The sequence below is a fragment of the Convolutriloba macropyga genome, chromosome 12 (assembly GCF_964194025.1).
Source record: "Convolutriloba macropyga chromosome 12, txConMacr16.3, whole genome shotgun sequence".
NCBI lineage: Eukaryota > Metazoa > Xenacoelomorpha > Acoela > Convolutidae > Convolutriloba > Convolutriloba macropyga.
In genome coordinates, this window is record NC_134479.1 from 32,904,962 (window position 1) to 32,922,205 (window position 17,244).

The window sequence follows — 17,244 nt, forward strand, 5'->3', positions numbered from 1 at the left end:
GGGCACGAATGAGGGAGAGGCGGAATCTGATAGCTAATAGGTCGAATTATTATTAGACCAAATAGTTGCCGATGAAATCAATCTTGTTTCATTCAATCATTTCAATAGAATCATCGAAAAAGCATCAAGTTCAATAATATTTCGGGTTGTTTCCATTTGTGCCCCCATCGACCATTATTTAATGCCCCCCCCCCGCTCTTATGGGAAAGACGCCAATTTTGAGGCAATAATTTGGTATGGCATATTTGCCCCCCCCCCCTTCAACAGCTATCAGCAAACTTAGCTATTCCATTCGATGCAATATTCATATTTGAGAACTGGAAACTTTAACTGGGCAGTTTCTCGCTCGTGTATTCACGACGTTTTTCCGTCTCGTGCTGTACCCGCAACACAATAGCGGGTTGATCAACGAGTTCAACATAGCCAGACCTTCTGTAATTGTGTACACCCACGGGGGCAAATGAACTTTGGCAAAAACAGCCAAGAACGCCCCGATAAAATAGGGTAACCAGCAGCCTAGATAACTCACGACAATCGCAATTGCCAACTTTGTTGAGTTTTCTCGCTGTGTGATTAAATTTCGGGTTTCGGCTACAGAATTTCGTACTGGTATGTTGACACGCTTGGACCCGTAAAGATAGTACAGAGCTCTTCCATAACAAAACGCATTTGTGGCTGTTGGGATTATAACCACAAATAGGAAAACGGTTCCCAGATAAAACGGGAAAATAAAGCTGGAAAGCCATGACTTCTTAGCTTCGCAGTAAACTTTTCCGGGATTACTGTCGTGTTCGTTCAGGCCGAATCCGTACAATTGGGGTAGGGATAAAACTATGGATAAAAGCCAGCTTGTTGACACCATTATTAAGTTCTGATGCTGATGACGTGTGTTCAGCACAATTGCGTAATATCTAAACACAAAATCATTGTAGAGATGATTTGAATCTTAAAAAAACAAACAGCACCCTTATTGAGGTCAAAAGAAATTAAAAAAAAAATAAAATTCTCCGTTTGTTTCACTACTTGAGCATCAGACAAGAATTGATGCTTTCTGGACAATAGTTAATTAACGACTTTTAGTACCCAAGACTAGTTTGGGTCGCTGACTTGGGGTGTAGATCGACCAGACCGAAAATAGGAGTACTTTCCAGTCCTACCAGACTTTGGCCGCCCTTATCCAGATCAAACAGACGAATCTTTTTTCCATTTTTCCGAGGAAGATAACCATTTTTCCGCCAGATTCTTACAAGATAACCATTTTTCTGCAATATTCCTACAAGAGAACCATTTTTTGGCCAGAGACCTACAACATAACCATAGTTCTGTCAGATTCCTACAATATAACATTTTTTCTGCAAGATTACTGAAATGTAAACACTTTTGTGCCTGGCTCTTACGAGGAACTAATTTTTGTCAGATGAACCAAAGATAACAATTTTTTGCAAGATTCCGGAAAATCTAAAAAACTTTTTTGGGATTACCCACGAAAGTAATTCTTCTCTGGGAATTCTTTTATGTAAGTTTACTGTGCATCAACATAACGCTAGTTGAGCTTTTTTTGTGCTAAAGTGTTTGAAAAACTGATTAATAGGGGACACGTTTGTTGTAATTATTTGTGTTTCGTATAGGCACAATAAGTATGTCATGTATGGAAGCAAATTTCTGAGAAATTACTTTAAGCAGATTAGATAATATTAACCAATTGAAATGCAGCTCAGACGGATCGAACTCTTTCTCTTTTATGGGAATCTTGCAAGATAACCTTTCTTGTACCAGAACCTTAAAAGATCGCCATTCTTCTGTCAGGTTCCGCCATTCCTACAATATAACATTTTTTCTGCAAGATTACTGAAATGTAAACATTTTTGTGCCTGGCTCTTACAAGGAACTAATTTTTGTCAGATGAACTAAAGATAACAATTTTTTGCAAGATTCCGGTAATCTAAAAAACTTTTTTGGGATTACCCACGAAATTATTTCTCTGGGAATTCTTTTATGTAAGTTTACTGTGCATCAACATAACGCTAATTGAGCTTTTTTTGTACTAAAGTGTTTGAAAAACTGATTAATAAGGAACACGTTTGTTGTAATTATTTGTGTTTCGTATAGGCACAATAAGTATGTCATGTATGGAAGCAAATTTCTGAGAAATTACTTTAAGCAGATTAGATAATATTAACCAATTGAAATGCAGCTCAGACGGAGCGAACTCTTTCTCTTTTATCGGAATCTTGCAAGATAACCTTTCTTGTACCAGAACCTTAAAAGATCGCCATTCTTCTGGCAGGTTCCGCCCGATTGTCATTTTTCTGGCAGATCTTACCAGATAAAACTTTTTCTGTTTGAATCTTGCAAGGTTATCATTTTTCTGCCAGATTTTGGAAGATAACCATCTATCTGTCAGTATCTGTTCAACTAGGGGAGTCTCTGAGCATTTCAGTGCCGAATCACCATATTTTAAGAGTAAAAACCCGATTTAGTTCTGACATTGCATCTCCAGAAAATTTTAAGTGCCTTTTTGCAGTTTTTTTTTCGAGGTCAAATTGAGGTTATATAACTAAAATTTTTCTGTATAGTAAAAAAGACTCATGCCCAAAAATTAAGTCTGAGCAGAAAAATGTCATACTTTTACTGCTAATAGTTGTTTATAGTTGCTAATAATTGCAACTATAAACAACTATTAAGTTGCTATATAGTAGTATACACACTCTTTATAATTAAGCTAGTTTGTAATTAAATTTTGTTGGCGGGAGTTAGGCTGAATATCTTATTTTTCAAGCAGCAAATTTTACTGAAGAATCAAGGCTAGCCAGTGTAAATTGCATCATGAACAGAGTACTAGCCATCCAGAAAAGACAGATTGTCTCTCGACTGGTTTAGCGTTGATTTGCTGTGCAACCAATTTCCGGGTGTTCTGTATCTGATATTTTCTGAAAACTGTTTTTGTTTGTAGAAACCTTAGTCAAACCTTAGGAACCCTAGTCAGGAGCGGTTTTAAAACTTGCAAGCTGACTCAAAACTTTCAAAATTTTTGGGCCAATCTTGCAAGATATCAATATGGCAAAAATACCATTCAGAGTTCTATTGTTTTAAAAAAGCATTTAGAACAAACCAAAGTTGTTAAACGGCTTTCGGAAACCAAATCGATGGAAAAATTTTTGCTCCTGATTCAAAATCTTGCAAGGATCTGCAAGCATCTTGGTACCTGTATACATTCTTTCATTTGAAAGATTAATTCCAAAATGCTTGCAAATGTTTCAGTTAATGGACCACTTGGGTACTTACATCAAGAATCAAGATCTTAAATGTATCATGTTTCTTTTCACTGGGAACCTTTCGCCTTTTTAAAAATTAATTATCTTTTTTATCAGTTCAGTGGAGTAAAAATCTTCAAAGGACTGTGTTGGAAAATTGTATAACGGAAGGAGACAAATACGAGACGCCGTATTCACATTATTATCTTTATAGCAAGCTTAAAATTTGGTCTTCTAAAAAGCTGACATGAAAAGCGGTATAAACTAATTCGTTAATTTTTAATTGATAGGAAGTTATCGGGAGAGAATGGCAGGAACGCAGTATTAACATACAATAATTGAAATTAAGTGAACCAAATGGAATAGAATCAAAGAATTAACTATCAAACCTCCCTCCCCCATTTTTGTGTTCTCGTTAGACGAGAGTTTTTGTTTTTTTTTCGGGAAATTGATACTGGGGAATATTTCTATGTTAGATTCAAAAAATTTACTTCTATTAGTTACAAAAGGCTAATTGCGGGTTGTGTTTCAAGCATTGTGTACATTTGTCTGATTCACTAATAAAGGGAGCGAGGGGAGGGGGGCACGAATGAGGGAGAGGCGGAATCTGATAGCTAATAGGTCGAATTATTATTAGACCAAATAGTTGCCGATGAAATCAATCTTGTTTCATTCAATCATTTCAATAGAATCATCGAAAAAGCATCAAGTTCAATAATATTTCGGGTTGTTTCCATTTGTGCCCCCATCGACCATTATTTAATGCCCCCCCCCCCCGCTCTTATGGGAAAGACGCCAATTTTGAGGCAATAATTTGGTATGGCATATTTGCCCCCCCCCCCCCCCCCTTCAACAGCTATCAGCAAACTTAGCTATTCCATTCGATGCAATATTCATATTTGAGAACTGGAAACTTTAACTGGGCAGTTTCTCGCTCGTGTATTCACGACGTTTTTCCGTCTCGTGCTGTACCCGCAACACAATAGCGGGTTGATCAACGAGTTCAACATAGCCAGACCTTCTGTAATTGTGTACACCCACGGGGGCAAATGAACTTTGGCAAAAACAGCCAAGAACGCCCCGATAAAATAGGGTAACCAGCAGCCTAGATAACTCACGACAATCGCAATTGCCAACTTTGTTGAGTTTTCTCGCTGTGTGATTAAATTTCGGGTTTCGGCTACAGAATTTCGTACTGGTATGTTGACACGCTTGGACCCGTAAAGATAGTACAGAGCTCTTCCATAACAAAACGCATTTGTGGCTGTTGGGATTATAACCACAAATAGGAAAACGGTTCCCAGATAAAACGGGAAAATAAAGCTGGAAAGCCATGACTTCTTAGCTTCGCAGTAAACTTTTCCGGGATTACTGTCGTGTTCGTTCAGGCCGAATCCGTACAATTGGGGTAGGGATAAAACTATGGATAAAAGCCAGCTTGTTGACACCATTATTAAGTTCTGATGCTGATGACGTGTGTTCAGCACAATTGCGTAATATCTAAACACAAAATCATTGTAGAGATGATTTGAATCTTAAAAAAACAAACAGCACCCTTATTGAGGTCAAAAGAAATTAAAAAAAAAATAAAATTCTCCGTTTGTTTCACTACTTGAGCATCAGACAAGAATTGATGCTTTCTGGACAATAGTTAATTAACGACTTTTAGTACCCAAGACTAGTTTGGGTCGCTGACTTGGGGTGTAGATCGACCAGACCGAAAATAGGAGTACTTCCCAGTCCTACCAGACTTTGGCCGCCCTTCGCCAGTTCAAACAGACGGATCATTTCTGTGCCCCCCCCCCCAGCTTAGTGGGTTGTGTGCATATTATTTGCACCCCTCCAGGACGCGCGTGCCAAATTTTTAAATAATGACTTACAATGTTATGACACGTGCTCTGTAAATGGGGGATGCATAAAAATACGGGGGGGGGGGGGGGCTTGGTGTGGCACTAACGGAAAAGATCCAAACAGAATTTATAGTCACTATTGGCTAGACCGAGAAGGCTATTCTCCAGTCTAGTGGCCAGGCGGAATAGACCTTAGACAAGATCATTGGCTACACCAAACAGATCAAAATGGGGCTTTTGTCCAGACCAAGCAGACTAAACTAAGCAGTAGACCGGGCCGGCGCGTCGGACCACTAAGATTAATATTTAACATATATCCCCCCCCCCCCCAGTGGGCTGATATCTTTTACGCCCCCAGCCGCACGCGCTGTATTTTTACATAGTAACGTGCTATATAACAACATATAATTTGTAACGGGGGGGGGGGGGTAAAAACACGGGGGGGGGGGGGGGACAGAATAGATCCCATATCATTTAGGTCAATCACGGGACTCCATCAACTGAAACCATTACATTAGTGTTTTGCGAGTTCATTATTGGAGATGGTTAAAATAGGCAAAATCAATATGATCATGACCCAAATATATCACAGGAAATTGCTCTTTCGCTTTCCCCGCAAATATGGCTTCAGGTCGACCTAAAATTGAGGAACTATTAGATAGCACTTCAAACGATTTCAATGCTTTCTTTTCTTTTCATTGCACAAATTCTGACTTGAATGAGCTATAATTAATGGAACGCAAAGCCGAAGACCAATTGCGAAATAAACAATAAACAACTCAAAGTTTGTTGACAGAGTCAAATGTTTTGCATCTTTCAACCTGAACAATTATGCGTGACAGAGACGTACTCTTCGCTGCAGCTCCTAACCCTTCTCTCAGTTCCCTTTTACAATATATGCGTGGCTTTATTTCAGGTCACTTTTGTTAGAAGTTCCATATACATTTTTTTTTGGGGGGGGGGGGGGGTTCGTGCGTATGATTCTACAAAACTCGTTTATTTCCCACCACCTCACCTCCCCCATTTTCAATGCCACCAACTGTTACCTGTCACATGCCATACTGACGAGAAGGAAACTAGTACAAGCAGGTGCCACAACTTGAACCAGAGCTCTCGCCTGAAACAAATCGAATCCAGACTTTCCAAAAACTTTGACTTGTAAGATGTGAGAAAAAGAAGTGTTTCCAACCAGGGAACTTTTTTCTAATTTTCTTAAGAATTGTATGCTCATTGCTATTACATCCCAACTTCTGATTAATGGGGCTAAATTTGAAAGCCTCTAAACATTTTGGTAATAACTTTTGAAGGCGGGAGGTTGTTAAAACCCCTGATATCATTAGACAGTGAAATCTGGCTGCCTGGGTTGACCAAACTTACGTACCATAAAAAGTACCATACATGGTACATTACTCACCATAGAACGGACCATATATGGTCCATCAAAGCCATAAAAAACCGTTTTTGTTCTTGCTATGGTTTATAAGGAACCATATATGATCCCTTTTATGGAAACTAACTTTCAATAAAAAAAAGTAAAACACACTTTCAGCGCCATAAAATTGAGAAAATGAACGTTTTTTAAATGTCTTTGATGGACTAAATATGGTTAGTTCTATGGTAAGTAAGGTACGATATATGGTCCGTTATATGGTTGGTAGGGTACCATATATGATCCGTTCTAATAAGACAGAATTTCTTATGGAAAATTTGTAACCATAAAAAAGTCCATAAAAAAATTTTAATGGCGTTTTATGGTAAATAGGGCACCATAAAAGTAATGTACAGAAATTTGAATTTTAATGCACAGAAAGGTTGTTTTGGAACTACAGGTGGCTCTTTGGAACGTTTGTCTGCAAAACCCAAAATTTTTTATGATCGTTATATGTTTAGTAATTTTTTTTCTCCATAAAATCCATGCATGGAGATTTATGATTGATATGTTTCTTTTATGGTGGTCAACCCAAGTAGATAAGGTTATATCCATAAGACATATCCTTGCAGCAGTCATTGAAAATAATCCAGTCATTGAAAGCAAACATGTCGTTCTTGGAAATCTTACTTGTATCATAATCTTGTAGATTTTAGTTTTTTCGAGAAATTGGGTTATTGCTTGCAAAAGATAATCCCGAATTGAGTTTCTCGCTGAAAATATTAAGTAGCTTCAAAGAAGAGCCTCCTCGGGTTACACTACGCAAACAATTGACATATTTTAGCTGTCTCTGTATTAAGAAGGCTTGTTTAGATACTTATAACTATTCTTCAGCAGATTTACTACAAATTTTCAAGGTTCTTCAGCCGTGTTGTTTACTTTTTTCATCACATTGAGCTTTTGTATGTCCATTTCCCCGCCTACACCACCTATTTGTCAAATTTTCTTCACTTCTACAAAAATTCGCCACTTTCATAACATTTCTCACATATTTTCAACATTTTCCTTACCTAATAGAGGCTATTTTCAGCGCTTATCTTATTTATTGTCAAAAGTTTCCTTACGCAGTTTGGACTGTTTTCAGCAATTGTCCTATATATATATATATATATATATATATATATTTAAATATATATGTAAACATATATATATATATATATATATATATATATATATATATATACATTATCAACCTTCTCTTTATGGAATATCAGCATTTCAGATTTCAATTTTTAAATTTTTTGCTGTTTTTTCTTAAAATATCAGAAAATTTTAGATTAACCAGAAAATATCACAATAGTTTTTGAACTCGTCTCACGCATTTTCGAGAAAGTAACGACGTTTTATTGTGTTGAATTTGATTAAAGATTATATTCAAAAACATGCTAAATTTTTGTAAAGGATGATGCAGAAATATGTGTCTATGTACAAAATTGTTTGCAGAATGTGCCGAGACTTCCTTAAAAAAATTGAAAAATGTGAGGAAATTTGCATGCGGTAGAAGATATTTAGGGAAAAGGTTAAAAATGCTTAATTTCAGAATTTTGGAAGTGCTAAAATATGTACGTGATGCGCTGAAATGGTGTTCAATTTCTGCATTAAATTCAATGATAGAAATTTTGTCAGCGCATTCAGCCACTAGAACAAAACCAATCACCACTTATCATATAAGTTTAGCACATTCATAACATTTTTTACAAGTTTTTGACAGGCAATCTTGCCTTCACCCCGTTGAGCGATGAAAAAATTATTCTCATTGCTCACAGCAGTAGCAAACAATAATAAACAATTCTGAAATAATTATTGCATATTAAACATGATTACAAAATAAAGAAAATATAGGCCAAGAAACGCTTTTCTATTGAAACCGGCCTTCCGCTAAAAAACCCAAATATAAAAATATAAATTTGAAAAGAAAACAAACAAAAATTTTTTCAAATTTGTACGTTGAAAAATCGGCAGTTTGGTTAGTATAAATTCCTTCTTTTGAAGCTGAAGATGTGCTGAATTACATAGAAGTTTCAGCACATTTCAACCCATGTATACATGAAAGAGCATCGTTGAGATCTCCACCTAATGTGTTTTTTTTTGCCTGCAACAATGAATAGTAACTTTTGCTTATGACTGATTAAAGTTCATCAAATATGAAAAAAACACTTTAATAAAAAAAGTTCACTGACAAATTTTATAATCCTTTCAACAAAATGTTCAAAAATTCTTTATCATCTTTCCAATAAAACCACAACCTTAATTTTCATTTTGGGAGAAAGATCAGTATATTAAGTGAAAATTGCAATATCAATACCAAAATTTAAAAAAAACACAATTTTTTATTCAGTTTTATGTGATTAAACTACGTAAATTGTGAAAAATGTATTAGACAAATTTACCATTTGAAAGAACAGATTAGAACACAATTTTGTCACTCATGGGAATATGTTACAATTGAAAAAAAACTCAGTAAACATAGCGACATATCATCAATAGTTAGAAAGTAGTCCAACATGAATGCAATAATCTGACAAATGCATATTTTAATAGTGTTATAATTTTGGTGTATTACTGAGAACAATCTAAAACACTGAAAATGAAAAAAAAGAATATTATAAAATACTGAGGCAAAGTTGATAAAAATCAATTAATCAGTCATGGAATCTAAGTAAAGAAGAAATCAATAAAAAGGAGGTGAGCCTGACCTAATTAAAACTTTTAGACTTGTAGCAAAAAAGCCAACTTGGTCAGTTTGCTACAATCCAGAAGATCATATTAGAGCCTTGGCAAAGAAAGATTTATGATGTCTCAATTTGAAAAAAAAGTAAACTTGCGAAACTTTTTCGAAACTTTTCTCTTTCTTTTTTGCCAGCAACTAAAAATTTACTCAAAAATATGCGAACAAAGGGTACTCTCGGTATCTGAATAACGGGAATGATGTTGAACGTCAAAAATTTTAGGAAATTCATTTAACACATGGAAAACTAAATAATGAAAAGTTCCGGTAAAAAATATATTTCATCTAAGTTTTAATCCAATATTAGGGTACTTTTGATTTACCTACAGATTGAATAAAAATTAGGAAGAAACATTTAGGTGAAATTAAATGCAATTTGTAGGATAGAAGGCTATGTAATATATTTCATTATGGGTTTTCAATTATGGGAATTTATTTAATAATTTTACAGAGCAAGTTTTAAAACCCCAACTTTTAATTTAGCATATATATACACATTACTTTCTGTTTTTTGTTAGTTTTTTCGTTTCCATTTCAAAGCCACAATAAAAGTTTTCACAGTAGGCGCTTGAGCATTTTTTTAAAACGTTCTGCATGATAAATTTTTTCAACATATTTGTAGTTTTTTGTTTAGGTTCTTAAGCAATCTATTTTAAAATTGATAGTTAATCAATCCGTTTGTCGCTTATTAAACCACCTTCCTTTTGTTCCTGTGTTTGTATCGTCGTCAACTCTTCAAGTCAGTTCTCTTGCATTGTTTCGTCTAAACTCCGCTGTGGATTGTGGTTTTCAAAGAAACGTTTCCTTAAAATGAAGAAACAAACTACACTAGCTTTTATGAATTCTTATAGAAAAACCATTTTCGGTCCAAATTAGCGTTAAATGAAAGATCCAAAATAATTCTTGGCTCACAATTAACTCAGTGAATTATCATTTGTATCACTTATGTTAGTTTCTACGGAGGGGTTCTAAAACTCTAATCGATAATAATGGATGAGCTTTTTTATTTAGTGGAAAACAGTAAAGTCAAATCGCAAATAATAACAAAGAGTATCTAAATTTATCGCTAATGAGGACTTGCTAATGGGTTCCCATAAACCTTTCTTTTTGTGTCCGAACAATCATGGCGTCGTATTCAAAAAAAACTATTGAGTTTAAATTTTGAATAGTGAAATATCAACAAACATTTGCAATGAAAAATGCAACTATTTTAAGACTTTTGTAGGAGTGACAATTGGAAAGTCTAAATTTAAATAATGGCGGCGAAGAGAACAGTCTGTCTACAACAAGGTGATGAGTAAAGAAGAGCAAGTGAAAGAAAAACCCGGGCCAATATGCCAGCAAGTGTAGCAAATATTTTTGTTTAATATACACTGACGGCTTTGAAACTATGTAAGAATTGCCCACAGTTTGTTAAAAAGTTAAGTTCTAGATGATAAATGAGGTGACAAAGTTACTCAACTTCACCAATATTTTCAAAAAGCTGCTAATTGGACAGAAATGAAAAAAAATGTTAATTGGTATGTACCCAGTGATATGAAACATGAAACACCTCGATAAAACCAAACCAAACTTGACAAATCTTGATAAGATCTTGGAAACATTCCTGCCACGAAAAGGTCAAGAGTAGTATATAGCGAGCATATGTGTCGGTATTTTAGGAGGGCATTCTGATTGGTCGAGAGGTTTAGTGTAATAAACATTGTAGATGAACTTTAATTGAAAGGAGGGGTAAAATTGAGTGCTGTTTGTGTTCGTTTATTTAGTAAAAATGTTGTCAGAGAAATGTTTACACACAATCCGATCACTCTCACTGTTTTGAACACTTTTTGTGGTGGGTCAAGTTGCGAGGATGGGTGAAAACAAATGCTGCTTGCATTTGTTTATTTAGCAAAACGTCACATATGATTACACATGCTCAGATCACTCTAAATTTTTAAAAAACAATTACTTGAAGGGATTAAAAGGATACAAACTGATTGACAGTTTGGATCTTTTAAATGTTCTCATTACACTGTTTAATTTCACAACAGCGTAGACTGTAAGGATGATAAATGATGTGAGAAAACGAACTGTTTGTCAGAGATCGTGATATACTCAAACCGTTAACGCAGCATGACTGCTGAGAAAAAGCAGGTAGCAGGTTGTCAAGCCAAATAAGGTAAAAAGTGGCGTAAGATATTTAAATTTTTCAATCATTCTTCCCATTTTTCTTCTAACCTTGAGGTGATCTCTTTAGATTATTTCGCAAATGGCTTCTCTTAATGTCACACTTAGGAGAATACCCTCCACGGATTCTTATTTAAGCGAAGGAACCTGGTCCCCACCGACCCCTAAATTCTCTGTACCTCAAGCGGCTAAGAGAACTGGGGGAGGGCCGGTGCTAAGACAGGGTCTCTCTGAGGAGCGTCCCGAAGTTCCGAGTCGGGTACTAAATCAGCCAACAGTTGTTTACGAGTCTCAATAACATCCTATAAGATCGGCGAAGCTTGTCTTCAGACTGCAAACGATGGAACTCAAGTCCGCTGGTCGTATATAGGTTCCCAATTTCTAATTGAGAACAGTAATTACGAAAATTTTCAAAAAAAAAAAATATAAAAACAAAAAAGAGAACACCCACCCAAACAAGTTTTAGATACAGAGATAAGCAAATACTCCTCTCTATATTTAAACTTGTTCAGTGTGGAATGTTCACGACCATAAAAAAAATACCATCAATTGTTAAAACTGTAACATCATCAAAGAATTTGCATCAATTATTAGGTTCATTCAGTTAAAGATGGTTTTGTATGTGTTCTTTCAGGTTTTGTGTGATCATCATTGTAGTCTAAAGAAGGAAGATGAATTGAGGATGGCTACAAAATCAGGTATTATTTATAAGTAAATACATAATTATTCAAGTTCTCTGATGAAGGTGTCCCATTTTAACATTTTTCAATTTTTTTTCCGAAAATTTATCCCAAAAAATCTTTTCTCTATTTTTCATAGAAAAACACGGAATTGTAGGTGAAAAGTAAAATTTTGAAAAATTAAAATTTTTTGGAAAAATCCAAAGGGTGTTCCCTCTGAACTTTTATAAAAAAAAAATGCGAAATTTTCCTCCAAAATTTTTTTTCTCAAGTAAAATAAGTTTTTCTAGAAACTATTTAACTCAGGGGTGAACAAATGGTTGTGCGAGCAACAGTTTATTGATACATAATTAGAAATCAGATATCAAGTGGTTCTTTATGTATACCATCATCTATAACTTTACGTTTTGGGTAGAAGTAGCTGAGTACATTATTTCTAATTTCATAAGTGCACACTTTTCCATGACCAACAACTCTAGATCCTCGGTTGATTGTCTCCTCGCAATGATGATAACTAAACACATTTGAATACTTTTCCAAAGTTGAATTGTTGATAAGACTATACTTATTCAACTCTTTACTGCTGATTTTAACGTTTCCACTTCGCTGATCATAACAGCAATATGTTTTGGAAAACAATGCCACCATTTCCGTGCATCAAAACTCTTCTTTGAATAGGCCTGGGGTTCACTGATCAAATTTGAAAGGTTTAGAATAACAAATACGCGAAAAGAAATTGTATTGTCCATCAGCAAGAAAATCTGACTGACAATCAGAGATTCGATAATGATTCCAGAGCTCACGCATATCCTCCCTTATTATGTCTTCAATCTCTGGCTCTGAAATTGCTACATTTAAACTATCGGTGTCAGTTTCAATAGAATCGTACTTCGTAGGGTCACAAAACTTATCAAAAGAGTTGTAGACGAGCTGTAACATGACAACTTTTGCGTACTGTAGGATGAAAAAACCAACAATGATAGGTTCTATATGCACCACTCGATTTTTGTTTAGCTCTACCTCATATATTTTTCCTGGTAGCTCATGAAGCTTGAAGATGAGTTTGCGTTAATCAGCTTGTCAACCAGAGGTTCAAGAACGTATTTTGTCTTCGTATGACGCGTTCGATCCATTATCTGATATCCTTGAGCGCTATTCCCAATAAGTTTCATTGTTTCTGCTACCACCGTTGAATGCTGATTTCTATCACCTTCTCGCCTAGCTTGCACAATTTGTCAACAAAGGATCCAAAGCGGTTTTCAGCTGTGTACTGTATAAAGAAAAAGATTCTTTTCAGTTCTAAACACTGTCCCAGATAAAACCGTAATAAAGGTGTAATGAGTGGTCCTTGTGATAAGTTCATGCTAGAGATCAACATTCTGCAAGGTTTTGACATGATGTGATTCTCAATGGAGAAAGAAAGCATGTGATCCCCAATATCATTTAAACTAACATCAGCGTTTTTGAAAATTCGAGAGAATTTTTTAAATTTTTCCTGCAGATGCACGGGAACTATATTTTCGCAATCAACAACCCCAAACATGGATCCTTCTAAAATCTTTTTAACAAGCTTTGAGTGTGTCAGAGGATGACAACGGGGGAAAAAGGTTTTAAAAAGGTCCCCAGCACCATCCAAGTTTTCTTGTGCCATTGAATTCCATTTACATTCAAAATAGTGTTGTTATCAACAGGATAATAATATTTAAATACATCATCCTGTTCAACGCATTTAAGAACTGAACCAAAAGCAAAGCTAATGTTTGCGGAACATTCTAGCTCGTCTTATATCAGTTTAATTTTTTCCTGAAGAAAATTGGTGTTTATTTCAGAAACACGAAAATTGTATATTTTCTTGCGCGTAAGCTCGGTTGTTTAATCCTTCAGAAAATGTTAAACGCTAGTTACTTCTTCAAGAAGTTTTTTCATTGTCTTCAAATTCTGATAGATCAATTAGATTGGTGTTTTTCGTTGATTTCTCTCTTTTGTGATCCGTTGTATGTTGTCGAAGCTGTTAATAAGTATAATAAGGTTTTTGACATATCAAGCAAACAAACTTGAGCTTTTCCGAGCCAGCCTTTGAAGGTGTTGAAGAGGAAGCGGAATAAGAATTTCTGTTGAGAGAGTTCGAGTTAACAATGGATCGATGCGTTTGAGAGTGTTGGAGTTACTTAGGTTTAGTTTTGAAAGAAGCAGAACAAGTTGTGCTTTTGAAAGTGTGTTTTTTTAAGTGTCTTGCCAAATTACCTTCCAGGATTGATTTTTTACAAACTGAGCCTTGAACATACTTTTTAGGTATAACCATTTTATGAGACAATTAATGCTTTCAGAAAGAAACAGTTGCGTCCGATGATGTGAGATATCGTACACCAACTGCTGAAAATCGTTACCAATACTAGAGCTAAGTGTAGTAGAAATTGATTGTAGAAAGTTGGCAGTAGAATTTTTATCTCGTTGTTGTGCTGATGAAGAGGGTAGTTGAGATGAAGAGGGTAGTAGAGATGAGGATTGATGAGGGTTTGATGGTGATTCGAATACAGTTGCTCTCAATCCTCTTCGACAAAACTTGAATCGTTTTCGTAGTAGTCGTTTTTTCGCAATGCTAAGTCTCCACAGAGCACGCAATGAAAGTCCAAAATGGAATTTTTGTAGCAGATTGTAGTTGTTTAAATAATTCTCCCTTCACTTGAGTAACACGTCCGAATTAATAAAGGAAAATAGTACAAGGACAATCAGTTCTTTGGAAAAAACATCAAAGAGTTTTTTTCCAAAAAGTTGATTTTCCTTTTATTAATTTCCTTTATTATTTCAGTCGTGTTCCTCAAGTGAAGGGAAATTCATTTAAACAACTACAATCTGCTACAAAAATTACATATTGGAATTTCAATGCGTGCTCTGTGGAGACCTAGCATTGCCAAAAAACGACTACTACGAAAACGATTCTAGTTTTATCGAAAAGGATTGAGAGCAGCTGTATTTGAATCGCCAGCAAAACCTCATCAATCTCCATCTCAACTACCCTCTTCATCAGCACAACAACGAGATAATAATTCCACTGCCAACTTTCTACAATCAATTTCTTTTATACTTAACTCTAGTATTGCTAACGATTTTCAGCAGTTGGTGTACGATATCGCACAACATCGGACGCAACTGTTTCATTCTGAAAGCATTAATTGTCACATAAAATGGTTATGTCTAACCGACAATTTGATGACAATTTATGCTTTTTCGGGCTTTGGCTTACGAAATTTATGGTGAGGAACCATATCTCACTGAGACGTACAATTTTTTCTCTCAATTCATCGATAAAAGCCAGGTAGAATTGAATTGGTTTTCCTCGGGTAAATGACACTCAGATTTCAATCGTTGAAGAGTTATTTCACTGTACCATTCAACTTTACTCTCTTTTTTTTGAAGGTGAAACTTTTTGTGATGAATTGACTTACAATTCGAAAAACATTTTTTCGAGAACAGTACCACTCTTGAAAATTGATCATCTTATTTGTTGGACTGACGATACTATCATGGTATTAAAAAGATTTCGTTGCTCAGTTTGTGATGTTTTTTTCTCTCGATCAAACAATCTCGCAAGCTGTCCTGAACGCATTAATCATATCTATCCGTCTGGACCGTCTCAAGTGAATCAGTCAGTTTTCAAAAAAATAGAAGATTTCGAAATATTTGTTCCGGATGATATGAAATTGTTCAAAAATTTGGTTATTTTTGACTGCGAATCAATTACCGTGCAAGATAACTCTTTACAAGACACTGAAGCTATAAAATGGGTGGAACGTCACATTCCTGTCAGTGTATCAATTACTTAAAATCTTCTCGAAAAGCCTGTATTTTTCTGTAATGAGAACCCATTAACTCTTATTAGAGTTTTTTCAAGAAATACAAAGCTTAGCACGTAGAAACTCCAAACTCAACAAAGAAAAATTTGCACCCTATCTTGAAACGCTGCGAAGGAAGCATAAAAATGTTCACCTCGAAATTCAACGACAAGATCCTCCAACAGCAGAGAATGATTTCGCTATGATCAATAGTGACGACGAGGAAGATTCTGAGTTGACTGAGCGAACAAGAGCTTTGCATTGTGAGAAACGGCTCTTGAAACAGTTACTCGATGAGTTTGAAGACTACTGCTCAACAATACCTGTATTTCGGTTCAAGAGTTCCAGATATGATATCAACCTCATAAAAGAATATTTAATGAAATTTTTGCTGTTTGAATATTAACGCACTCGGTCTGTAGTTCAGAAGTCGAATCAAATTCTAGCTTTGAGCTCCCTTGGAATACAGTTCTTAAACATACTTAATTTTCTTGGTGGTGGGATTTCTCTAAATAAAATTTTGAAAAATTACGGGTGCCAGGAAACCAAGGGATTTTTCCCCCTACGAATCGTTTGATGTGTACAAAAAGCATGAACTCAAAGAGTTACCCCCAATCGACTCATTTTACAGTAAATTGAAAAACGGTAATGCTCTTGGTATGGAGTTAGATGAATACAAACGACTATTATGTAATGGGAAAAGCAGCACTGAGGCCTTGCAAGTTATGAAAATTGACAAAATCCCAATTACGAAGGAAGAGAACTACTAGATGCTCGTTGATATTTGGGAGGAACAAAAAATAGAAACGTTTCACGATTTTTTGAAATGGAACAACGACAAAGATGTGGTAACAACTTTAGTGGCAATTCATGAACAAAATGACTCAGTTCTATCATAATATCAAGATAGATATGTTGAAATTAGGGTTGACACTACCCAACCTAGCAAACAGAATTCTGCAATCATCAACAAACTCAAAGTTTTCTCCATTTGAAAAAAATAGACAACCAGTATGACTGTTACATTCGATCTTGGTTAACAGGTGGACCTAGCATCATTTTCAATCGATATGCAAAAGTTGATGAAACTGTGATAGAGAGGATAACGAACATTTGTCGTGCGGTTATCGGCATCGATGCCAGTCAACTTTATCCGTATGTCATGACCCATGACATGCCAACCGGTCCTTATATAAAGTGGGAGTTTTCTGCTGACACTCAGTTGCTTGTTCCAATACGTAATATCAAAAGTTTTGTGGAACAAGTGGTTTTGTCATATATTGCAAAGAATAGACCCAAAT

The 17,244-nt window shown here is 35.4% G+C and overlaps 2 protein-coding genes across 2 annotated transcripts in view; both read right to left on the reverse strand.

Annotated features, from left to right (window-relative positions):
* Positions 1–303: 303 nt before the first annotated feature.
* LOC142350468 (neuropeptide S receptor-like) lies at positions 304–2,305 on the reverse strand. The gene is made up of 2 exons (XM_075402318.1): positions 2,244–2,305; positions 304–911 (listed from the first exon to the last, which is right to left on the reverse strand). Exons 1-2 carry the CDS (start codon positions 2,303–2,305, stop codon positions 305–307), a joined length of 669 nt encoding a protein of 222 aa, XP_075258433.1. The 3' UTR covers position 304.
* Positions 2,306–4,146: 1,841 nt separating this feature from the next.
* Positions 4,147–17,244, reverse strand: part of LOC142350682 (neuropeptide S receptor-like) — a 73,158-nt gene continuing 60,060 nt past the window's right edge. Inside the window, exons 2-3 of the mRNA XM_075402608.1 lie at positions 6,151–6,221; positions 4,147–4,754 (exon numbers count right to left, since the gene is read on the reverse strand). Of these exons, the coding sequence (XP_075258723.1) occupies positions 4,148–4,754; positions 6,151–6,221 (678 nt within the window). The 3' untranslated portion in view covers position 4,147. The remainder of the gene's footprint in view (positions 4,755–6,150; positions 6,222–17,244) is intronic.

What these genes read in the sequence shown, in the direction of transcription:
- LOC142350468 (XM_075402318.1), bottom strand. Translation starts at nt 2,305, where the DNA reads ATGACAATCGGGCGGAACCTGCCAGAAGAATGGCGATCTTTTAAGGTT. An exon ending in AAGGTTCTGGTACAAGAAAG is followed by an intron (nt 912 to 2,243) that starts GTTATCTTGCAA and finishes TTTTGTGTTTAG; the next exon opens with ATATTACGCAATTGTGCTGA.